The sequence below is a fragment of the Ixodes scapularis genome, unplaced genomic scaffold (genome assembly GCF_016920785.2).
Source record: "Ixodes scapularis isolate PalLabHiFi unplaced genomic scaffold, ASM1692078v2 PGA_scaffold6__148_contigs__length_123643588, whole genome shotgun sequence".
NCBI classification, from domain to species: Eukaryota; Metazoa; Arthropoda; class Arachnida; order Ixodida; family Ixodidae; genus Ixodes; species Ixodes scapularis.
In genome coordinates this window covers 38,870,890-38,894,455 of record NW_024609881.1, presented here as the reverse complement: position 1 = coordinate 38,894,455, position 23,566 = coordinate 38,870,890, and the positions used below count along the sequence as shown (strand labels likewise).

General features: G+C 44.4%; 2 protein-coding genes across 2 annotated transcripts in view; one reads left to right on the top strand and one right to left on the bottom strand.

Moving 5' to 3' along the window:
- The first annotated feature begins 570 nt into the window (after positions 1-570).
- LOC8031880 (collagen alpha-1(VIII) chain-like) lies at positions 571-5,504 on the top strand. Its single transcript, XM_029988484.4, has 3 exons — positions 571-710; positions 2,917-3,083; positions 4,486-5,504. The coding sequence occupies exons 1-3, from the start codon at positions 678-680 to the stop codon at positions 4,874-4,876; spliced, it is 591 nt and encodes a 196-aa protein (XP_029844344.2). The 5' UTR covers positions 571-677; the 3' UTR covers positions 4,877-5,504.
- A 529-nt stretch (positions 5,505-6,033) lies between these two features.
- The window catches only part of LOC121046567 (chitotriosidase-1-like), a 47,101-nt gene continuing 29,568 nt past the window's right edge, over positions 6,034-23,566 (bottom strand). Inside the window, exon 6 of the mRNA XM_040500933.1 lies at positions 6,034-6,279. Coding sequence (XP_040356867.1) covers positions 6,034-6,279 — 246 coding nt within the window. The remainder of the gene's footprint in view (positions 6,280-23,566) is intronic.

Below are 23,566 nucleotides of genomic sequence, written 5' to 3'. Positions count from 1 at the left end.
GAGGCGTCCAGAAGAAGTTAAACGATCACCTACAGGATAATGCAATAACGCCTCAGCTTCTAGGGAGTTTTAGTTTTTTTCCTTGAGCTCAGAAAGTCACGTTTTCGGATTGTAACTCTTGCCAATTGTGCCCGCTCCGCGTTCAAGACCAATCATAACGACAACCGGAAAAAAAAAAAGAAAAAAAAAAGATAGAGATATGTTGCGGATATTGTAAGCGGATATTAGTTAGTAGCTCTAGGACCAGCGACCCGTCGTGAAATAGGTCACGCGGCAAGCTCTATGTTCCCGAATGGCTAAGATGGCTCGTAGTGTGCCCCGCTGTCCATTGTAAAGTTACGGAGAGTATAGAAAAGAGATCTAGAGAATGACGATGAGAAAGTAAAGCTTGACGCGCTGAGGCCTTTCCGACGGTTCGTCGCCTCGCGGTGACCACATGCGGGGCGACATTGAAGGCCGCTTGCTCGGGCGCCGCCACCATTGCTGTGTTTTCCGCCGGCGCTCGTTTCCTCTATGAGTGAGGAGGTAACGTTCTTTCCCCCTCTCCCGCCTGTCCGTCCCTCCTCGCTCAGTGCGGTTCGCCACGCGAATAAAAGAGGGTGGCCTCTCGGAGCTGGTACTCAAAAAAACCTTCTCGTTCCCCGGTGGATGCGCGACGAGCAGCACTTGCTTTAAACATGGCGTGCGCTTCGACGACGAAAACGATATTGGTGAGTTTTGGGGCCATGATAGCGGGTATAAATTATACGTTACTGAGAGTTTAAGAAATGCAGGGCGAGGAGTGGGTGCCGAGAATCTTACCGTTACGTAGCCAATGAGATTACTGCTTTTTGCGAAAAAGAACGCCGAAGAACGCATCACGAAGAATGGAGCATGAAGACTAAAAGTTGCCCCTTTTGTTTCTGAAAATGTCAATGACTATAACTAAGTTTAGAAATCTAATGACGTTTAATACTAGAGTTTGTTTCAACGTACAATCTGCAGTACCAGTTCCGACGCCAGAGCAAGGTGTCTTAACTTCGGAAACAGATCGGCGTTCCGTAAGTAATTGCAGTCAAAGCACGACGGAAGGAAACCCACGCGTCCCGGAGGGGAATATTCTCTTGTGTATATAATGTTATAGCAGATCAAACTTTTTAATAACGTAGACATTTCCGAAAACAAACTTTGCTCAACTCGATTGACCTACTCATTATTCAGGATAGGCGTGTAACATTTTGGGAATGACACCAAATTGTTATCATAACGATGCATTATTTTATTTGCCATCGATCTGGGGTAATTATAAATCGCGTGACTACTTTGATAGGACTAAAATAGGGACTGGTAATTTTTTCCATTGAATACAAATTAAAAAGAATTCCCTCAACACAGCGGCTACAGTCAAGTTGATAATGTAAACAATGTAATGAAATTAATGAAATTAAGTAATGAAATTAAAGAAAGGATTAAGTCCCTCGGAGATAATTGTCCCCATTCATGTTTTGCCACGAAGTGCCTCCAAATGTAATCAGAGCTTAAGCTAGTGCTTTTTATGGCGACATGGAAGCCGCACAAAATACAATGTTAAACTAAAGGAAGTGCGTACAAAATCTACATTTAGGAATAAATTTTCTAAATAACATGCACTGATAACGCAACAAAGAAACTCTCATTTCAAACGTCTTTATTAATCAAGCTCGCGTATTTAAGCAGAAATTTACGGAACCATAAAACCAATTCTTAAACAAGCGCTTCCAAGCGCTGGAAAGTGCCATAAAACTGAGCAAATTGGCGCTGTATACAAAACCCCCACCCCCCTAAAAAAAAAAAAAAAAAAAAAAAAAAAATGACACGCGATTGTTGCAAATGCCAAACTCTGCCTGTGTGATAAATTTGCAAACACGTTTCTTTGCGGCTAGGACGCTAATGGATATTTGGGAAGCAGTGATCGTATGCTAACACATAGAATTGCTTCACAAGTTTATAATATGTAGAGCCGATTCTTCTCGCTAGTTTATACGTGGCGAGTGCAGTAAAAACGGTGGTAATGTGTTCCAGCTCGAATTACTTTTCCGATCAGCTTTCGATCATAACATTGGGTGATATAGTTTTAGGAGCGAGTGCCTTTTGTAATCCAAATTTGATGCGTATCTAGTTCATACACGTTTGCAAGCCCGAAGATCATATTAGTAAATCCATGCGACGCAATGCCGTTCCGAACGTGAGCTTCGCGGCATGACTTGGGTGTCTGGCAGTGGAACGAACCCGGTGGAATGCCGTGAAATAGTTGTGGCAGATGGGACACAGAGGGGGTTTACCTTTACGATAATCGTAGCAAAACTATAAACTCGAGCTTTTTTTCATTTCAAAATTTCTCAGCTGCACGAGCACTTAAAATAAGAAGTAGAAATCGCTGTTATCCATTGTTGCCGCGAAAACATGGATCCTCGGTTTCTCATCCGCCGTCTTTGTCTGGATGATCGCGGAAGCGGAGTGTGGTCGTGTATCACTGCTGCTAGACGCACGGTAATGACCCCAAACTAGTAATTATACTGCACTTTCTAAATATGTCAGAAACAGCTGAGACTCCAGACATTTGCTGGAGATTGACTATCTTCCCGTAGACACAACTCAAATGATTGGTGCTCGTATACCACAATGTGCTCCACTCACGTGATCATAACAATAGCTAGATCGTATGCACCTTTAAAATTAGCTGCGGATCAAGTAGTTGCTCTGATTTGTGCATGGTGTGTGCTTGCGCAAAAGAGTGCGGGCTGATTGGCCGATTAAAAAGGAAACTATGTAAAAGCTACAATTTCGGTGCTACTTGCATGCTTACATGCAGTGTTAAAGACATCGACGATGGAAGTCCCCCAGACTAAGCGGAGAACGGCGTTTTCTTAAAAGCACCTCTTTTATTTTATTCCACAGGCGCTGCTTGCAGTGGCGAATTGCATCCTGGCCAACGTGATCGTGCAGAGGCCAACACTGGTGACGTACCACCACCAGCCTGGATACGGGCAGCCTTATCCTGGAGCACCGGGGCAGCCACCAGTCGTGGTGCACCAGTACCCACCGGGAGGTGTAGGGGGAGGCCCGTGAGTATGCCATCGAAACTCAGAGGCAATTGTTTAAATAGGTTCTCTTAAAAAATCTGCTATGCATTTTTATCTTTAGAAATGCATAGGATATCGCGAATACTAGGGTACCCTTTCAAAGTGGCAACATAAATGCTGCCAATTCATCTAGAGGAGTTCCACACCCTGGGATGCTGGTCGCTCTGAACAAGTCTAAACAGGCTGATGTTCTGGGAATCAGTATATACATTTCCAAAGGGTCCATGCACCAACTGAACCCTCTGATGCCACGCCACTGGGGTGGGGCAATGGCTGGCTGCACTTCAAATGCTTCATATGTCTAACAGTGCTCCTGCGCACACGCAATGTCCACACCTTTTCTGGGCAAACGTGGTAGTGTTTGTAAACAGCTTGTTGCAGTATAAGCAGCCCAAGCGGGAAACTTTAAAATAGTAAATGAATGCCTTATGTTTCTTTTCAAGTTTGTAGTACGAGTGGAATCAGGGCATGACTGCTGGGATCTGCCCATAGCTCAACCTGCGGATTTGAGAACACTAAAGATTATGTAATATGTCTCCTAGACTCGCGTAAACCATTCTTGAGTGAAATGAAAGGAACTATAGACGAGTTCAACTTGCGATCACTAAGATAATCAAATATCGCTCTTTTAATATGCTTTTACAAGGCTAATATTGGTTCATACTTGGTCTGAGCAGCTGCATCATCCTCAAGCAATAAATTTGCTTCTATTCGTTCTGTCTAGGAACTCACTTTTAGATTTTTTTTTTTCTTATGCAAGATCGTGGTTCATAATGGCTCGAGCCAGTGGAGCATAAATTTGTGAAAATAAATAAATATTGGTTACGTGTAAGCATGACTCAAATGTTAACTTCCTTGCCGACATCGTGTACTCTCTCTTTCTCGAGTGAGTTGAAACGTGGTGGTGGAGTGTGCAAGTATCATCACACACTTCCGGTTCTGAACTAGATGCCGGATTTTATAGTAATTCAGAGTGCGATTCTACACGCTATTTTCGGAAAGTAATCGCTTATGCCACTCTCACATATTTCAGACTTATGCTGAACTATAATGCCTAAAAAGTTTGAAAATACTCCCGGACCACCCGAGTGCCAGGACAACCCAATAGATGGCGCCACTGAGTTTGTTGCGAAACATAAAAAGGGCGAATAGAGAGGATGCAAGGGGCTGAAACATTGCAATTCATTAAATTAAAAAAAAAAAAAAAAAAACTTTGGTGATTTTGCCAAAAACTCGAACCCCACCGAAGTGAACTTATATATTAGCAATAAACGTTTTGAATCAACTTGTAACATTAAGAAGCCATCAAAACTCGCATACGTTTTGAATTCTACTTTTGCAGAGTTTCTGTGTTGAGATTGTTTTTTTTCTTCTTCCCATGCAGACCCGTGTACCATCCCGGCCAACCTCAGCCACCTGTAGTTCTGGTTCCGGTGGGGCCTGGGTACCCTGGAGGGTATCCTCCACAAGGCGTGCCCTTCGACCCGAACCCCGATGGTCCAGGCGGCCATCACGGTCCCCCTTTCATTGAGGAGATCACTCCGGTTCTCAAGAACGTCCCCAGCGTCGACGACGAAGAGAAGAAGAAGCGACCCCCTCACAAGGGGACCGACAAGTGCAACGGCGTCGACAACAAGAAGGGAATCCCAGCGCCAGCTACTGGCGGGAATCGAAAGTCAAGGAGGGCGCACGAGAAGGAAGGCGTGCGCACGCGCACTACAAAGAGGCCGATCAGGGTGAACCCCAAGAACGAGAGGCTGGTCAGGGGAGGTTGACACACGGGACTACAAGGCCGCGCGCAGGCGACGTGGTTAAAGTGTGGCTGGAGCAGGTCTGGGTACTCTTCGAGTCACGTCATCTGGTCACTTGTGTCGCGACTCTCTAGTTTGACCGGGAGCCAGCGTCAATGTTAAATACGTCGAGTGATAATCTAGCTATGATAGGCTGGGTTATCATTTCCGAACTCTTCAATACCGAAATTTCAAAGCTGTCGGCGTACATTTATCTTAACCGGTTATCATCGCATACGTGGCTTGCATTGACGTCATTGCACGATGCTGGTAATGACTCCTACTCCTCCATGCCGGGAAGGAGAAATTAAATGGTGCAAATTGTATGCCACAGAAGGTACAGTGGAAAGCCATGCATAATTGTTGACGCCATGTCCCTGTTAGGCTAGTGTCTCCGGATCCGTCTTCGAAGTTCACCAGGTGACGCTCTTAACAAGGTGCTGCTAGGTGGGACCATGGTGCATGATCTGAAAAACAACCTGCCACGTCGTCTGGTTGTGTTAAACGACCTCTCCGCTCTACCCACCCCATCCGTCGAGTCAAACAAGAGCTGTGATCTGTGGTACGTCTCATCTTCGCTTTCTTGTAAATAAAAGTTTCATTTTTACACCTACTGATCGCCTCTATATACGATTATTTTGGTACAAAAAAACTCTTCACTAATGTGTATGTTATTCACATGATGCAGATTAAGCGAGGAAATTAATGTTGTCAGTGAAGAATTGACCGTGATGATTAACCCTGCATGATCATAGCGCAGTTTATTTCCAACGTGACACCACTCAACCAACCAATCTAAACAATGTAATAGAGCTCACATACTCGGATACACACATATTGAACGCGCTCTTTACACACACGTCTATAGAATACGTTCTTTACATATAAATCAGTAAACAGTGACACGATCACCAACTACCGTGACAATGCCGTTGATGAATCCACCCTAAAATCTAATGCCTCAACTATACACACTAAATCAAAAGCTTCGCATCTATCACGGGGTTAAACGGTGAGGATCATCCATTAACCACATCAGGCATTCCGTCAAACTTGACTCCCCCAAAAAATATCAAAACCAATATCATAAGTCATCTTCGTGACAAAAAGGTTCGAGCACGCCACGGGAGCCGCCCGCCCAGTCAGGCGTCCAACGGGTCTTCATACAGTCTCTTGAGCAGCGGACTCATGGGTCCTCCGCAGGTCCCGAGGGCGTCGTCCATGTGAGTGTCCATGACAGCGATGCAGAGCCTTCCGTGTCCGTCGAGTGCCATTCGAGCCAGCTTGTGCTGCAGCGCCTCTGGGCCTTCGAAAGCCGCTAGAGTGGATCCGTTCCGAACGAAACTGCACTCGCGGTTTGTCGATGGCTGCCGTGTCCAGTCGCAAACCTGGAGGAGGGGCAGTTCACGCCAACTATAGGACCACCAAAAGCAGCTGCGCTTTACACCAACCATACTTTAGCCACAGGATGGACAGGTGCATGCTAACCCCTGCGCCCTTTATAACGGGCGGTAGCCTGGGCCCCCTAGCCTAAGTGGTATTGCATAAATACATTTTGTTGCTTAAAACCATTGATGCGAGTTATCAAAAGCTTTATCTGAAATTGCGAGGAAGGTTTTTTTGGTCCTGTAGAAAAAAAATTGTAACAGAGGAAGTCAATATCGTCCGAACTTTCTGACACCGTACCTAAAGATAAAGAAATCGGGTCTTAGAATCATCAATAACACTAATTAAACCCGCTTTGTACTACGCAACAAAATGTCGGCACCCGCGAGAAAAACCTGGGTATAAAATATTCATATCTATATTAAGTGTGGGTTGATCACTGACCCTGATGTGAGCAACAAGCAGACGTGACCACCGTGCAAAACTTAATCAACATACTAAATTCATTTCGCCGAAAACCAACATGCAGGTAATTTGTTGGAAAAAAAAAAGTGCGACTTGAAACTTGTTAGCATTTTTCTAATTAGGAATTGTCAAATTTGCACCTCTAGCGAGGTGGAACGGGCGGCTATTTTGATTAACTTTAGATCGAGTAAAAAGCAACAATATGTAGTTACATATTCAAAGAACCACGTCAACCACCAGCGTTTTCTTTAGAAATAATCTTCGTCAACGTGTCAAATGAAGAATTAAAAAATATTAAAAAAAATAGGACAAGAGTCAATGAAGATGGGCAGCCAATAACGGCGCTTTTTACTACAAACATGCATTTTATTTTACTGTTCCTCATATCGGTGTATCGAAAGCTTGAGAACTATCCAATACAACAATATTTCTTCGGTTGACCTTTAGGTTTTTGTTGTACTATATAAACATCATTTTTATTGTAATGTCGACGTGGGCTAGCGCGCCGTTTCGGTAGCTTTGTGGCAAAAACTTTTTTTATATTTTACTTTTAGTGCAAAGTAACGGGTAACGAGCAGCGAATGGTGTCTGTATGATTACAATAACAAAAGAAGAGTACCGGATTGATTTTAGTAGCATGTACCTCCGCGAATATTATGAACTGAAACACCCAATCTAGCCTTTTTGGTCTGCCCGTGGTCCCAAAAGTAAAATTAATCTTTTGTTTATAAAATATTCTAAGGTTTGAGACCTCAATTTTACTTTCCATTCATAGCTTGGATCACAGCTAGCCACAAAACAAGATGGAAGGAAATAATCAAGAAGGGTAGTTTTAGCTCATATTATCCGCGATAGTAAGCCTGGGTAAATGCTTGACGTCCTCGCCCTTGAAGCTTCGACACTGCGCGTATCGCACAGGGACAGGATGACCTGACTGATTCTACCTTCAGAATACCACCTAAAGCACGTTAACCCGTCCTTTAATTAAACGGAGGGGAGTTGATTTTATCAGCATTCCTTCTAGCAACGTTAGTCACCCAGGAACAACACATTACACATTACACAAAGGATGTAAAAATCGGCAGTGCTGCACTGTTTGAATCAGACGGCGGCTTCCGCCACCTGCTCAGCGCTTTTCATTCCAAATGCTAGATGGCGCCACTACACCGCGTGCTTCACAGTGCCGGCGACTCCCCGTGAGCACCGGGCAAAGCAAACGTAATGCAACATCATTATAGGTAATGCCTGCGACTGGTTCTGTAGAGATTAGAGAACGTTATCTAAGGTTTACGAAACCACCGTCAACAACAAAGATCGTGATTTGGTAAATTTTTCTACCCAAACTAGACACATTTTTGAAATACCCAGGGTTTATTAGCACCGGACAGATATTTATCGCCCCCAAAGTCGAAATTGTGATTGATAAAAGGACAAAAACTTTCAAACTTGTAACTCCTGCAGGCAGCTAAAAACAGAATATTTTGAGCGATCATTTTCCTGACACTATAGTTTTATTACTTATTTCACACCATCAAACTTCTTAAAACCTGTCGTGAACGAAATGTACAATCCCCATATTTCAACACTTGACGTAACATTTTCAGTTTTGCAAGTGGCCACGCAGCCTTCCAGAACAAATTTAAAAATTCAGTAACTTTGCTGGATCAGATGTCTACCCCCCCCTTTTTGAGGCAAATCAATGACCATCGAAATTTCGCCTGAGCTCTGTTTTGAAAAAAAAACCTCGATGAAGCCTCTCTGTTTTGAATGTTTTGCTGAAACAAGAAGCCGCTTAGTCCCTGAAGCTAAGTTTTTTTCGCGAAACACCGGCTGCCGTTTCTCAAGGGTTTTAAAGAGTTCAGTTTCAACTATTTTCTCCAATAATTTAATATTCTCGTGGTTCAATGTGGTGAAAGCTATGACCACGTGCATATTGTCAGGAATAAAAATTGATAAGTTGACAGAGGACTGAAAGAGACTAAACGTTTGATAAAGGAAACTTCTGACAAAAAAAAAATGAAGAAGGTTAGCGTCGCGAGCGTCGATGTCGACGTAACAGCAGAATCAAGCACTGGGGCGGGACTGACTTTGGCTTGCTACGCGTTGCTCTTTACGTACAGGTGTGGGCTTCTGAAACAATCGGCATAGAAGGTTCGGCGTGTAGAACGTTCAGACTTGGAATAAGCAGCGGGATTCTCGAATTTGGGACATTTACCGAAGTAACAAAAAGGTGTGTACGGTTTTAGTCATCGAACCTCGGCTCGTTGCGAGGGAGCCACGAAGGGAAACCAATCGGTCACGGGTGCATTTTTCTTATTTTATGGGATAAGCAACGCAATGAACCCACACAATGCGCTGTCACTATTGTTTTACTAAAGAAAGACCCTTTTGAGCATTTTCCAGGGGGTTTTGATTAAAATCGGTACATGCCTTTCATCACATTAACCGCCGCTTCCCGTTCACTTGAAGGTGTTAATGAACTGTAAACATTTTCAACCTTAGCGACAAGTTGAAAAAAATACAAGTACACTTTTTTGGCATCAGGTTCTCCATTCCTGAGTGCCATCCGCGATTTCCAGGTACAAACAGTTCCAAAAGAAATATGTGATAGGGCACAAAGATTTCGTTCTAAATATCTAGGAACCGGATTGGGTGAGGAGTGATAAAGAAATATTTTTGAAAGTTCGCTGTCGCATGTCCCAGATGAAATGGGCATCCCCCCCTCCCCCCCCCCCCCCTCCAAAAAAAAAAAAAAATTATATATATATATATCTATGGTCAACCGTTTCAGTTTGCTTGCACAACAAACAGTTGATCGTCCATGGTACAAAAATCCCCTTATCATTTAGCCAGGCCTTCAGAGGAAGGTTGGAACTTTGCAGTTTAAAGAAAAAATAGTTCGCCAAACGTGACACAATCATTTGTTTTGCTCGTGGCAGGACATTCCGGCCCTGACACCCATAAAACAAAGCGCGCTATAGACCGTTTTATCGTGGGTAGCGCCATTTTGAGAGCGAGAGAGAAAAGGGGAAAGGGCTACCGGCGCTTTCCCCCTTTCTGATTGTGTAGAAAGACTGAAAGTCCCGGATGAGAGGCTTGGCCGGTGTTGGGTCTACGCAGTGCCCGAGCTTCGTCCCGCGATTTCTCTTCTGTTTTAGAATCTCAAACTTAATTAGAGCCACGGGCTTCGATGGAGAGAGTCCCCCGGTCAACGGGACAGCATAGCTCGGTCATAGGGTGCACTAATAGTGACAGGAAGCGTCGAAGAGTGTCCGAGGACCTATGCAGCTTGCATGGAATCCGGCAAGGCGAGTGCGGCTGCAATGTTTTTAAGATGCATCGCTTTCCGCTTGACCCCGATCTCCGGCGGCAATGGGTCGCTGCAGTAAATCGGAAAGACTTCTCCCTCACGTCAAGCTCTCGAGTGTGCTCACAACCTTTCGCGAATGGAACGCGCACCGAGATCAACGCTCTGCGTCGTTCAACATGGGCTACGATCGCAAGGTGGGTACAAGTTTTTTTTGTAGGAATCGCTGTTGTAAGGTTTAACTTTTCGGTTGTTATTATTTTCACGTTGTAGTTCCACGACGACTTTTGCAAAGAACGAACTACGTGCCGCCACTAAAAGTAAAGGTAACCGCCTGAATTCGCCCGATGTTCGCGCAGATTGTGAAATGCGATATTTTTTTTTATTCAGAAAGTCGGACGTGACCGAAGTCCAGGATCCTCTAACAAGGCTTCAGCATTGGGAACCTCTTCGTCCGACAAGGTGCGTGTGGTTCGCAAGATATTTCTAGGTAGTGTCTATTCTTCCGCCTGCCGGGAGAATAGCCACTGCCTTATTTCTATTCGTGATAGCAGAGCAAACGACACAGGCGCCAGATCGGCGGTTGGGTGGATCTAGTCGTGTCGGGGTGTTTAATCAAGAGACGTACAAAAGCAATCGTCTTTCTTTCCCAGACAATGCTGGGCTACAATGTAGCAGCGCTAACGGGTATCAGCTGAAAAAGTAACATAATGGGGAAAAAAATTGACTGCAGGCTCCGATGTGGTAGCCCTTTAATGTTGATTATCCACAGAAAATTGCTCTTCTGTAATGTTGATCCAGGCACAATTAAATCAAGCACGCTCTGTGAGGCCCAGGGTTCATTAAATCAGTGCACATACTTTTATGGGGCAAATATCTGAATCAAGGCAACGACCAAATAATCTGATAGATCAACGGTGGCCAGAATGACATCGGGTGCCGCAGACAAAACTACACAATTTCAGAAAGCCGCAGAAAAAAAAGGGGGCGGGGCCGGACGGGACTATTTTTAGTCAGAAATGATGTCTTTTCCAAAGGCTAGAAGTATAATTGTCGACTACAACAAATAGCACCAGGCAGCAGAATGCTGCTTCAACGCTAAGCAAAAATGAATGCATACTCACTAGCCAGCCCCTGAACAAGTTAGAAAATCTTTCTACAACAATCAAGGAAACTGGGTCACTGGACACATCTATGTGTCAAAAAGCAACACACCTGTATGTGCGTTGTGTAATTGTACGAAGCTGCCAAGACTGTGACCTTTCTCTTTTATTCATTCTACAACTTTTTTTGTTTTGGGGGCACAGGAAGGAAAGGGGGGGAGGGGGGGTGGGGCGGACACTCATTAGGGAGCCGCGAGTTGCACTTGAATCCGCGAAGAGCCGCATGCTGCTCATGAGCTGCAGTTTGGCCACCCATGTCAGAGATCAACCTCATTCACCATTCAGTTCTCATTACTCTCTGAACTAATTTCAGCAACACCAAGATCCTAAAAATGATGATGCATCAGAGCACATGGAACAATCAGCCGCTGAACCTAGTGAGTTAGTCACAGTATTTTCTGATATGCCAAGCCCTAGGACAAGTCTTTACTAGTTTTAGGAAAGCCTTTATCATGTTTTAACCTGTAGGCAGCTGAACAACCACCACAAGCGGACGACACATTCGATTCAGTAAGCACATTATCAAACAAACCATAGCTTCAAAGTTGACTGAGAAAACTGCATGGGAGTGTCTTTGCTACTGATTTGACATCGTCTTTTGCATGTATTCACGCTCGGAATGATGCAAATGTCAATCTGCACTATGTTTTTCGTTACGCAGGGACAAGTGCAGGTAGCATGCCGACAGGGGCCACATTCCTCGACCCCAAGCATGCGGTCGACGTAAGCTAACCTTAGTTTCTTTGTGTAGTGTGATGTCAAGCACACGGCTTTCATCCATCTCGCCATGTGTGAACTTACAGGCTGGTGATGGGTTGTCGTCAACCATCACCCTACCCGAGGAAGTGCGTGTCTCTGGGCTCGATACGCTGCCTTCGGTAAACACATTGTCATTTTCTCACCTTTACCAACTTTGTAGACTCACATTTGACCTGGAAAGCCGTTTCACAGAGTTCTTGCGACTCGGTTAGCTGTCTCTTGCATATATTTGCTTACTTCATGCTCGGAATGACGCAAATGTGCTTTTTTCTTCTCTTACTAACAATTTGTGGTATGTTTTTCGTTATGCAGGGGACAAGTGCAGGTAGCATGCCGACAGGGGCCATATTCCTCGACCCGAAGCATGCGGTCGACGTAAGCTAACCTTAGTTTCCTTGTGTTGTGTGATGTCGAGCACACGGCTTTTATCCATCTCGCCATGCGTGAACTTACAGGCTGCTGATGTGTTGTCGCCAGGGATAAGCAGTATTTCAAATACAAGTATTTGAAATACGTATTTTAAATACTTTGTGTATTTTGCATTTGCATTTAATTACAAATTGGGTAATGTATTTGACGTGTGTATTTAAATACTAAAACGCGGGTATTTGAAATACAATTGTAATTAAATACAATTTTCTGCGCGAAAATACATTTCTGAAATTTATTGTCACGGCTCATTTTGCTTATCCTAACACGTTTCCAAAGCTGCTCTTTCTTCATCTCAACGCCAACGGCAACAACAAACCAAGAAACTCTTCATCTCTTCATACACCAGTCCGTTTTCTCGTCTCGCTCACCACGGGCGCCCGGGCACGCCGGGCAAGAATCGCCTCATGTTGAGACGTTGAAACTGCCAGCCTGCTGCTGCTACACGCCTGCCCGGGACCCCGACCTAAGGGCGCCTTCTGCGCACCGTCGGGGAGATCGGAATCGAACGCCTCGTGCATAAGGGAGCCGGAGACGAGCCATCCTTGCAGAAACAGACTTCTTGCTCTCTCCCCCCCCCCCCCCCCCCGCTCTCTTTCCTACACACACACAAACACGCGCGCGCACAGAGCCGACAGAGCACACGAAAAGCAAGTAGCACAATAAAACGTTCTCGATCACCGAAGCAATGGAGGCTAGAGGCTTCGAAGTACAGTGTGTCTAGAAATGGTAAGCAGGTTGTTTTTTTTTTTTGCTTATTTATTTGTTGATTTTGCAAAGAACTCCCACGTTTTCTGACATGCAACAGTGCTAGCGCCTCCTGCCACGAGATTCGTTCGGAGGAGTGGGGCGCTTGTCGCAGTGCGCACTTCGTGGGAGCTCGACGGAAGGGTAAGTTTTCAGAGAGGCGCTAAGTGGTTGGTTTCCTATTCGCAAATCCAAACGAGTCGCCGCTATCTAGTGGTCGATACATGACGCGTTGAAACGGGGAGCTCGCAGCGATTGGAATGCGCAGGGAAAGCTGGCGCGGCCTAGGGAACGAAACTTGAAACAGAGGAGCGAGTATAAAAGAGCACGTGGTTGGCGTTGCGAATATCCTATCTCGTGAATTCATTGCTTTTTCGAAGTGTAGACATTTCGCAAAGATTTGTACAGCTGGAACGCATAACCTTCTTAGAAACCCAAGTCCTAGTAGTTACCCCTTCCCTCTGACAGTCTGCCGGCCTCTACGCAATACGCCGCGGTAAAAAAAAAAAAAAAAGTTCTCGTACTGACCGTTTGCACGATTGCGGATTGGCTGCTGATAACTTCGAAACGACTTTTTGATTTGTGTTTAATTTCATTTTAGTTTTATTTCCGCAATCTTAATATCTTGTGAGCCAAATTGATGTATGTGAGCCAAACTGATGTGCTGTTGTGAAAGTACTTAACAACATCACGCAAGCCTGCGTCCTTTTGCGATAGTAGGGAGTTTTAGAATAGCGCACGCTAAAGCTTTGCGTACGTAAAGAATAGCGTCGCCGCCACTGCGCATGCTTCGAACGCAAACCAGGTTTTGCGCTTTGAGTGCGCAATTTTAGCGTGCGCTATTTCTCGGAAATAGCGTGCGTACGCAAAGAGCCTTTGCGCGCTTTGCGCTTCTCCAAGGAGGATTCGTGATGAGAAGTTTGGCTAAAGCCAAGACGAGCACAGTTAAAAAAAATGGCGGCTTCCAGGATTATGTCGGCGGCTGCTTTGGCGGCGTCGTGAGTGCGACGTCGGCGGCATCCTCGCGACTGCGATTTTCAATACGGGACGAAATTGTACTCGGTTTGGCAGCGATCACCGGCAACTTGATGCTTGCGACGCGCGAACATTTCACGGCGAAGGTCAGTACACGAGACCTCTCTTGCCGAGGCGACGCAAGCGGACACGACCGGTCGACCGCTCGCCTCGCGTTCTTATGTTTAAACAAATTAAAATGCTACTCTGGACCAAAAAACTCATTTTTTTCTGAAGTTACATCATTTCGTCTGTGAAATAAAAGTCTTTACTGTATCTGGGTGGCGTCGCAAGCGCGAGATGCTTGGGCTTTTGCGTCGCGGCGGAGAAACGCTATTCTAAAACTCTTCTGCCACGTGTGCGCTAATACAAGCGCTAAATTTAGCGCCAGCATGCGCTAAAATTACGTACGTTATTCTAAAACTTCCTAGTACCTTTGCCGTGACATGTGAAAGGAACATCGTCCAATCAGTTAGCTGGGAAAATGGCGACGCTTGTGTTCGTTCTCGGTGTTAATACCGGACCGACAGTTCGTCAGCACAGGTAAAAGCGATACCATATGGCATTTTGTCGTCTTTGAAATACCGCCCCATGCTAGTTTTATAGCTTTGTACACAAAAGACCTTTTTCTACACATACAGGGACAGGGCATGGCTGATTCATCGTCCACATCGTCAGAGGCGAAAAATCCGAATATCCTTGATGGAAAATTTTTAAGGTAATTGCGGAAGAAGACAAGCACGTGAAGGCCATCTGCCAGTCATGCCAAAAGACTATTTCAGGGTCACGGTCGGCAACTTCCAACTTTTGGACACATTTGAAGGTATCCTAATTTTCGTTTAGATCTTGAGCTTTTTATTTTGGGTCGCTGTTTTACCATATCATTATAATTCTGTTTATTTGGCCTAGGGTATTCATCCTCTCGTTCTTGTCGAGTACGATGAGCACGTGCGGCGTGATCCAAACCAAAAAAAGAGACAATGCACCGCTGGCCCAGAACCAGCTCTCAAGCAAACGAAGCTAGTGCTTGCGATTGTCCCAAGCAGAGTGTCGAACCGAAATTTTTATCGGTTCGGTTTCGGTTCGGGTTCACAAATTTCGGTTCAGCTCCGGTTCAGTTCCGGGGACCGAAAAATAACGGTTCGAACCGGTTTTAACCGGTTCGAATTGGTTCGAACCGCTAAACTGAGAATATGTTTTCCGCGTTCCTTTGGCTATAGGCACTTTTCAGGAGTGAAACGAGTCGCTATATACCTTCTTTTTTTCATTAGTTGAATCCACTTTTATTTCAGGTACCAAAAATAAATTGCGTTGTTTCATTTGGATGAAACAGTAAATGAAAGGCTAGATTAACATATATGGCTGAACATCTATTTCTTTTTACCTCAATCGCATATTTTTCACCTGAATCTGAAGGTTATCAGTCTGGTGTGTCGCCTAAAATGCACGTGATTAGTAGACCATTGCGTCGCAATATTAAAAGTCAAGTCCTACTGTGCTCTTGTACTTAAAAAAATTATTTACAGTGCATACAATCATAAAATGGGCACGTTCTCGCCATATATATCCTGAAATCCAGATTATAAAATACGTTTCACAATATATATGATGACGATACAAATAAGCTAAAAGCAATATTATTTTCAAAATGTCAGGAAAGTTTTAGGATAAAACCTTTCAGTCTAGCATTTATAGAACACTGAGCGGCAAGCACAACGCTTGCTTTCCTGACTAATATTGTTTTCCTTCAGCACCATGACGCAGGCGAATAATTATGCAGAAAAGAGTAACCTTCATATTCAGTACGGATCTGGCCTAAAATAGAGCGCATTGAAGTGCATATTTTCGACATAGCTTGGCGTTTGACGTTTGTTCTTGACAAGATGCCGGTCAATTCACTTTGTAAATAAGCATCACCCTTGCTAATTGGTGATCTCTTGTTAAATAGAACAAAGTAGTATTTCATAGTCTACTCTACATTACAGCTGCTTAACTGGTCACTTTCTGAATGTCTGCGTGCGCGATCGTCATAGTTCCGCCACGCACCACTGTGTGCTTTGTTTTCATCCAGCCCACAGACACATAAAATCGTTGTTCATCAAATAAAAGAAGCAACAGACTTTTATATGTTTGAGAAGTTGAATACTCGTCCGGAACACGTGTTACTTAAATCAGCTTCAAACTGAAAAAAAAAATGCTAAGTTTCTTTCAAATAACTTATGCAAGTGCCTCTCCAGGATAAAAATGCCGGAAAAGATTTCCAGAGCATATTTCAGATAATATGTGGGTGCATTAACTTATTATGTATATCTTTAGGGTGATCGTCCCTTTATCTATGTTGCCAAGTCTTCAGGTAGTAAATAAATATTTGTTATTGTCATCAATCAATTTGACTGTATGAAGTTCACATAACCGCTTGAGACTGACACGGGAGGACGATACTCGAAAATAGCCATCCATTGAGTCTGCGGAACGCGCTTATTTGTTCGCTCTTTGGCAGTGTGAAACACCGGGTCGCGGGGTATGCAAAAAAGAACTGCGTGCTTACGTTATAGATTTAAGGGCAAATACACAAAATGGGCAGAAATAGAGATAATAAATGATATTCTTCTAAATAGACGCCAATTACTGCAAAAAGAAATACATAGGAATGCATGTTTCAAACGTAAACACGTTTGACGGAACTTCGTCTGGTTGGGTCAAAAAGTTGAGAAATACAGACTTTCACAAACCAGGTCCTAAACATTTAGTGGACCGACATTTCAATTAGTCGAGCTCAATAGGTCGAAAGCCGCTTAACCCTCGGCGTGTGTCAACGGACTAGGGCACTTGAAGAAGAAGTGGGTGAAGCAAACGACACACCGTAGATAGAAAAGGAGCTGCTGCTCTCCACGTGCAAATAGTCGTGCACTTGTTTTGGGGCCTAATTTTACAACTCCGTGCTTTATCAGCCATGCGCGCTCTTACATTTTATTAGGCTGCAGAACATCATCGCGAGACTGCTATATATACTGCACAACTTTACAATTTGGACATCCCCTTTTGCTATATTTTGTTTCAGCTTAAGGGGCACTACAAAGGAACGAAGAAAACCAAATTCTGCTTAGAAGGGCGTGCCTATCAGTGTCAAACACGAACGTTCAGTGCCGACGTTGGTCTAGAACGCCGGATAATGATGACATAGAATTCTAGACGTAGGACAGGCTGAATAGGCGCAAGGACCCCTTCTGATCCTTTCAAGCACGTGACTCTCACACAAATATTTGCTTGTAACAGCCGTTAAAATGGTGGGGCGTTCACATCCTCATAACGGGATGTTAATTTCCAACACTTAGGAAGATCGCGTATGGTTGTTGCACGCTCTTGTCGTTTCGGTTCTCTACTGGTTCAGACCAACGACGTCATCAACAAAAGAAAATTTGCGCAAAATTCTGAATCTCTTTAACCTATTGTGTTCAAAATACGCTAGATTTACTGTTTATTTTATGTTTAATCTGTTGTTAGGGTCCCAGTCACTAATTCGAGCGAAAGCGATGCAAATTAAAAAAAAGAATGGCCAGAAACGTTTTGCATGGCCTCTTCAAGTAGAGATGCAGCCTGCTACAAGCGTGTGCCTTTGGTCCCGAGCACTCGCACTGCAGGAACGCGCGTGCTCGGACACTGAAAGCCCAGAGTTTGTTTTTTTAGCTTCTGGGATACGTATACTTAAAGTGGAACGGAGCGTTGTGTTGAGAACATCACATTTCAACAGAAAACTGGACTGTTTAAAATGGTTCGCATTTTTCTGAGAAAATCAAATTCCGAGGTGCAAAATGCACGCTGCAAAAGGTTCGCGCTCAGCGCAACCCATGTATTCAGAAATTTTTCTTGCATGGCGCAGCGTAGTGAGGGACGGCGCGAGCGTCTGGCACACCGAAAACGCGCTTTCTGGCAGGATTGATTTCGCAAAGGAAATAGTTTTGCAGGATCACGCTGTCTGCTCCGCGCCGAAGATGCGGAGCAGAGGAAGCTTCACAACACATTAGGTTTTTACCCCCCCCCCCCCCTTTTTTTCTTTTCATTTGGCGGTGCTCCTCTACAGAATACTTTTTAGTTTTGAGGGACCCCTTCTTTGTTTGGGGGTGCCAATTCGACAATTATATTTCTGTCATTTGTTTTCAGTAATTCTCCATTTCTTTTATTCTGCACCCAAAAACTATGAACTTTTAACAGAACTCCGAGATTTTGAGCGACTGCCGACGTTCGGCTGTCCCTCAAAAGCCACTAGAATCTTTTTTTTTGCTTTTTTTCAGGTATCTCTGCCGTACACATTTGTAGTTCCATTTATCGTCAGATTAATAAGTCATATTTAGTTCTTTCAATTCTTTTATTCTCAGGGACAATTTTCCGAGACTGTTCACCAACAACGAAAACATGTCTGAGTGCCTCAATAATGGGTACATGTAAAATGATTCATGAAACAATTTTTGCACTTTCAGTAAATTCCGCTAAGAGGTAATCTCCGATGTTGATAGCTTGCAGAAACACCCATTAGCTTCCTTCTCTGCTCAATGGCAGGCGCAGAAAAAATTAAGGAAATAACAGCTTTCCCTTTCTCAACTCGAAGTTGGAACAAGCGGCGATGTGATCGGAAGCTAACTGTACACCATCAGTCTTCATCATAGTCATGCGCTGGGGTTGGCAAAGAATAAAGCATGGGTTGAGCTTTAGGCATTATTAGAGTTCGGTTATTCTCATCTTTGATCGAACGCGAGTCAACACGAATGTTTGGCGACGCTGATTGTCAAAAACCCGATCACTCGGCTCGGGCTCATGACAACCGAGTACGTCACGGTGTCGCATTACTCGCAGTGAGAAGTCGTGATGGCATGTGACGTCACGGTGTAAACAACGCTTATACATCTAGATTTCTTTGCAACTCAAGAAGGTAGGGCGAGGAAAAAGATTGCCGGGGAGGAAAAAGCACACCAAACTTTGGAGAAGAGAGGGGGAAATTGACGTTCTTAATTTAAGTCGACTTGACGCGGTGAGTCATGCGACCACGCGACGGGACCACGTGACGTGACATTATTTGACAGCATGTCTTGAAACCATGATGTCACGTGACCACGTGGCACACGATTAACCGTAATGCCAATACAAAAGCGCCACGAAAACCCGCAATTTCTTATACATTGCAATTCGGTATATGACAATTTGTTCACTACATAGAAATGCCAGTTGCCAATTTTTACTTCTCAAACAGTCACTTTGTAATAAAAAAAATATTACCGTGAACCGTTTTGAACCGGTTACCGTTATATTTTTTTTCCGGTTCAGTTCCGGTTCAGTTCCAAGATGGCGGCGAAGATATCGGTTCGGTTCAGTTCCGGTTCGGCTAAAAATAACGGTTCTGTTCCGGTTTTCGGTTCGGTTCGGTTCCGGTTCGACACTCTGGTGCTCCCGAGGTCACGCAGACCAAGTTCTACAGTTTATTGACGGATCTGATTGTGAATGGAATGCTTCCTTTGACCTTCGTCGAGCAGCCGGAGTTTGTGGCCTTCGTCAAATGTGTGTTTTTATGGCCTTCAGCTTGGCTTGTGTATTTTAGTTATTGTAGACCGATTATGTCATCGCATTTTAGTTTTGTTGGGCATATTTCAGTTATTGTAGACTGATTATGTCATCGAATTTTAGTTTTGTTTTGCTTGGCATATTTTTATACTTTCTTTTAGGTACTTGCCCAGCAACCATAAATGTCATGTCGAGAAGAACTCTGGGTCGCAGAGTCGACTCTGACTACGATGCCCATCTCGAAAGAGTTAGGGCGGCACTTAAAATGCCGCTGTACGTGTGTCTTACGGCCGATGTGTGGTCAACGTCAGCTAAGAGCTACCTGGGTGTGACAGCCCACTGGGTATTTACTATTTATCTTGTCATACTTTTTCTTAAATATGCGGCCACCTATCCTGTGTTCTGTGCAAATAATTTAAATACCGCATTATTATAGCCTCTTCGACCGGATTTGGTTGGAGCTAACGGAAGCGACACTAGAACGACAATCCGCCGCACTTGCAGGAGATTTGCTGGCACCCACTACTACGACAGAGTCGCCGAGTTGCTTTCGGATGTTTGCACAGACTACTGCCTGCCTACAGGAAGGATTACTGGCACGGTCACGGATAACGCAACAAATTTTGTGAAGGCATTTAAAGAATTTGGCGTAACGGCCTTCGACGAAGCGTGTGCTGCAGGTATAGACAAGCTCTAAGACTTGAGAGTTTAGACCTTTTACAACCAAACTGTATTGTGCGTGGATTTTTTTTTTAACCAAATTCCGAGGATTTTGAGCTCGTCACGTTTGAGGAGATCGAGCTCCGAGGCCCGTTTTTGTCACAGCACTTGCGGTGCGCCTGTCACACGCTCAGTTTAATCGCAACGGCGGACGTCAAGAAAGCTATCAGTGCAAACCATGCTTTGAACCGCCTCCATTCCAGCGTCATGAGCAAGTGCTCGAAATACTGGGGCGCCTCGGATCGGCCAAAATCAGCGGAAGTCGTTACATCTATCCTTGGCAAGCAACTACGAGCCCCTTGCATCACTCGCTGGAACTCTCTGCACCACGCCTTGGACGTCCTCACCCAGAACAAAGAGAAATTACAAGACTTCTCGAACGAGCTCCAGCTACCCTGATTGAAGTCCTCGGAGATTGAGTTTATTGAGGAATATTGTACCATACTCAAACCAATTGCTACAGGTAGATAGTGTGTAATGCTCAACAACCTAATTAGCTCTAAATTTATTATATGAATAATACCCTGCCACAAAGCGAAATAAAGTAGCAACGCAGGCGAGTTGGTTCATGACCTAATAAATTAAAAGTAGTGCGCAAAAAAGAAAGGACCTAAAAAAAGAAGCACCCAGGACGAGTGCGTCCTGTCTTGCGCGCTGCTTTAATTTCGTATGCCACAAAGGAATATATATAACGTGGACAATAATTGCTTTATAACGTGCGTGCCTTCACCTTATTTTATGTCGCGCATGCTAGTTCATTGTACTCACAGTTCACTCATTAATTTCAGCGCTTGATCGCCTGCAAGGAAACAGCAACAGTGGTTACTACGGCGAGTTGCTTCCGGTGTTGTTCACGGTCCGAGCGAAGGTGTAACAAGTTCGGGAAAATTTACAAAGTCCGCACACGGAAAAGATCTCGCAGGCTGCCCTGGACGGTCTGGAGAGACGTTTCCAGAGGTGGTTGTGCCTGCGTGACAAGCCAGCCATTATCGCTTCTTGTAGTCACCCGTATTTTAAGACCCGTTGGATGCCACGCGATGGGACGCATGACATCAGCGATCTCCTTGTGCAGGCTGCGCAGGGTCTTTCTACAGGGTCTACTGCGAACTGTGCGCCACAACCAGATGAAAGCGACGCATTCTTTAACTTTGCAGGTCACACTCCCTCGACCGCGACGTCGAGCGCATTCAGCGTACGTTTTGAGGTGTTCCGTTACTTGCAGGACACACGCACCTCGATCACAATGCTGCATGAGTACCCTGCTGTGAAGCGCGTATTTTTAAGGTAAAATACAAACTTAAGTTCATCTGCCCCCGTAGAGCGCCTATTTTTAGTTGGCAGCCTTATTCTTTGCCCCAACAGGCGTCGTCTTAGCGACACGTTGTTCGAAAAGCTTCTGCTGCTGAAGTCGTACTAGTCGAAACTTCACAGATTAGCACACACCGAAATTACGCTGTATTGAGAAGGTCTCCTCTTTTATGTTGCACTTGCCTCTATTGCGTTAAATAAATGTTATTGCCAAAGTTACAATTCTTGTTTTTATGCATGTGGTTGTAATATATAGTCTCCCTCCTTTATTCGACCATGGGGTTTTTTTCTTTTTCTCCTCCGGCTTTATTTTAAAGGCACTGTCCAGAGCAGGAAGGAAACTACGTTCTGCACCGAATGCAGTGTCTCTCAATCAAGCAGAAGCGTTTAGTGACTCTGTGATTACGGTGCTAGTCGAGGGCAAGAATAGTGACGTAATCGACGTTCACAGGCAGGCTGGCTAAATAAGTGTCTGTGACAACTTGTGATGCTTTCCAGCCTGATTTCCATTAATATTTTTGCCTGGAACATTCAAAATGCGCGGGTCGTCCAGATGTTTGTAACTGGTGCGAGTTGCAGCAATAAACAATTTTCTAGCTAGTGCTGCGCGTCTTGGTCGTCTCGGTTCTTTGTTGGTCTCTACCAAAATGTAATCGACAAAAAAAAGCTGCTTGAAACTGTACTTTTTTCCCCTATTACGTCCAAGCTGCAGCTTGGACGTAATAGGTGAAAAAAGTACAGTTTCAAGCAGCTTTTTTGTGTCGATTACATTTTTTTTTTGTTGTGAATATATTTCTATTACGTTAATAGAGCCTCGCACACTAACTCCCGAGTGTGCGATGCAAAATTAAAATGAGACACCCAGAAACCCGTTGCAGGTGCCCTGAAGTCGCCGACGCAAATTTTGAGGAATGTATTTGGAAAAGTATTTGGAGGAGACCAAGCACATTTGGATGTATTTGTATCTTGTATTTAAATACTTTTTTTGGAAATCTAATTAGATTTCTAATTAAATACATTTTTGACGAAGTATTTTCTATTTGTATTTTGATACATATTTGCATGTATTTTGCCCATCCCTGGTTGTCGCCAACCATCACCCTACCCGAGGAAGTGCCTATCTCTGGGCTCCATACGCTGCCTTCGGTAAACACATTGTCATTTTCTCAACTTTACCAACTATGTAGACTCACATTTGACCTGGAAAGCCGTTTAACAGAGTTCTTGCCACTCGGTTAGCTGTCTTTTGCATATATTTGCTTACTTCATGCTCGGAATGACGCAAGTGTGCTTTTTTCTTCTCTTACTAACAATCTGTGGTATGTTTTTCGTTACGCAGGGGACAAGTGCAGGTAGCAAGCCGACAGGGGCCACATTTATCGACCCCAAGCATGCGGTCGACGTAAGCTAACCTTAGTTTCTTTGTGTTGTGTGATGTCGAGCACACGGCTTTTATCCATCTCGCCATGTGTGAACTTACAGGCTGCAGTTGGGTTGTCGCAAACCATCACCCTACCCGAGGAAGTGCCTATCTCTGGGCTCCATACGCTGCCTTCGGTAAACACATTGTCATTTTCTCGACTTTACCAACTATGTAAACTCACATTTGACCTGGAAAGCCGTTTAACAGAGTTCTTGCCACTCGGTTAGCTGTCTTTTGCATATATTTGCTTACTTCATGCTCGGAATGACGCAAGTGTGCTTTTTTCTTCTCTTACTAACAATTTGTGGTATGTTTTTCGTTACGCAGGGGACAAGTGCAGGTAGCAAGCCGACAGGGGCCACATTTATCGACCCCAAGCATGCGGTCGACGTAAGCTAACC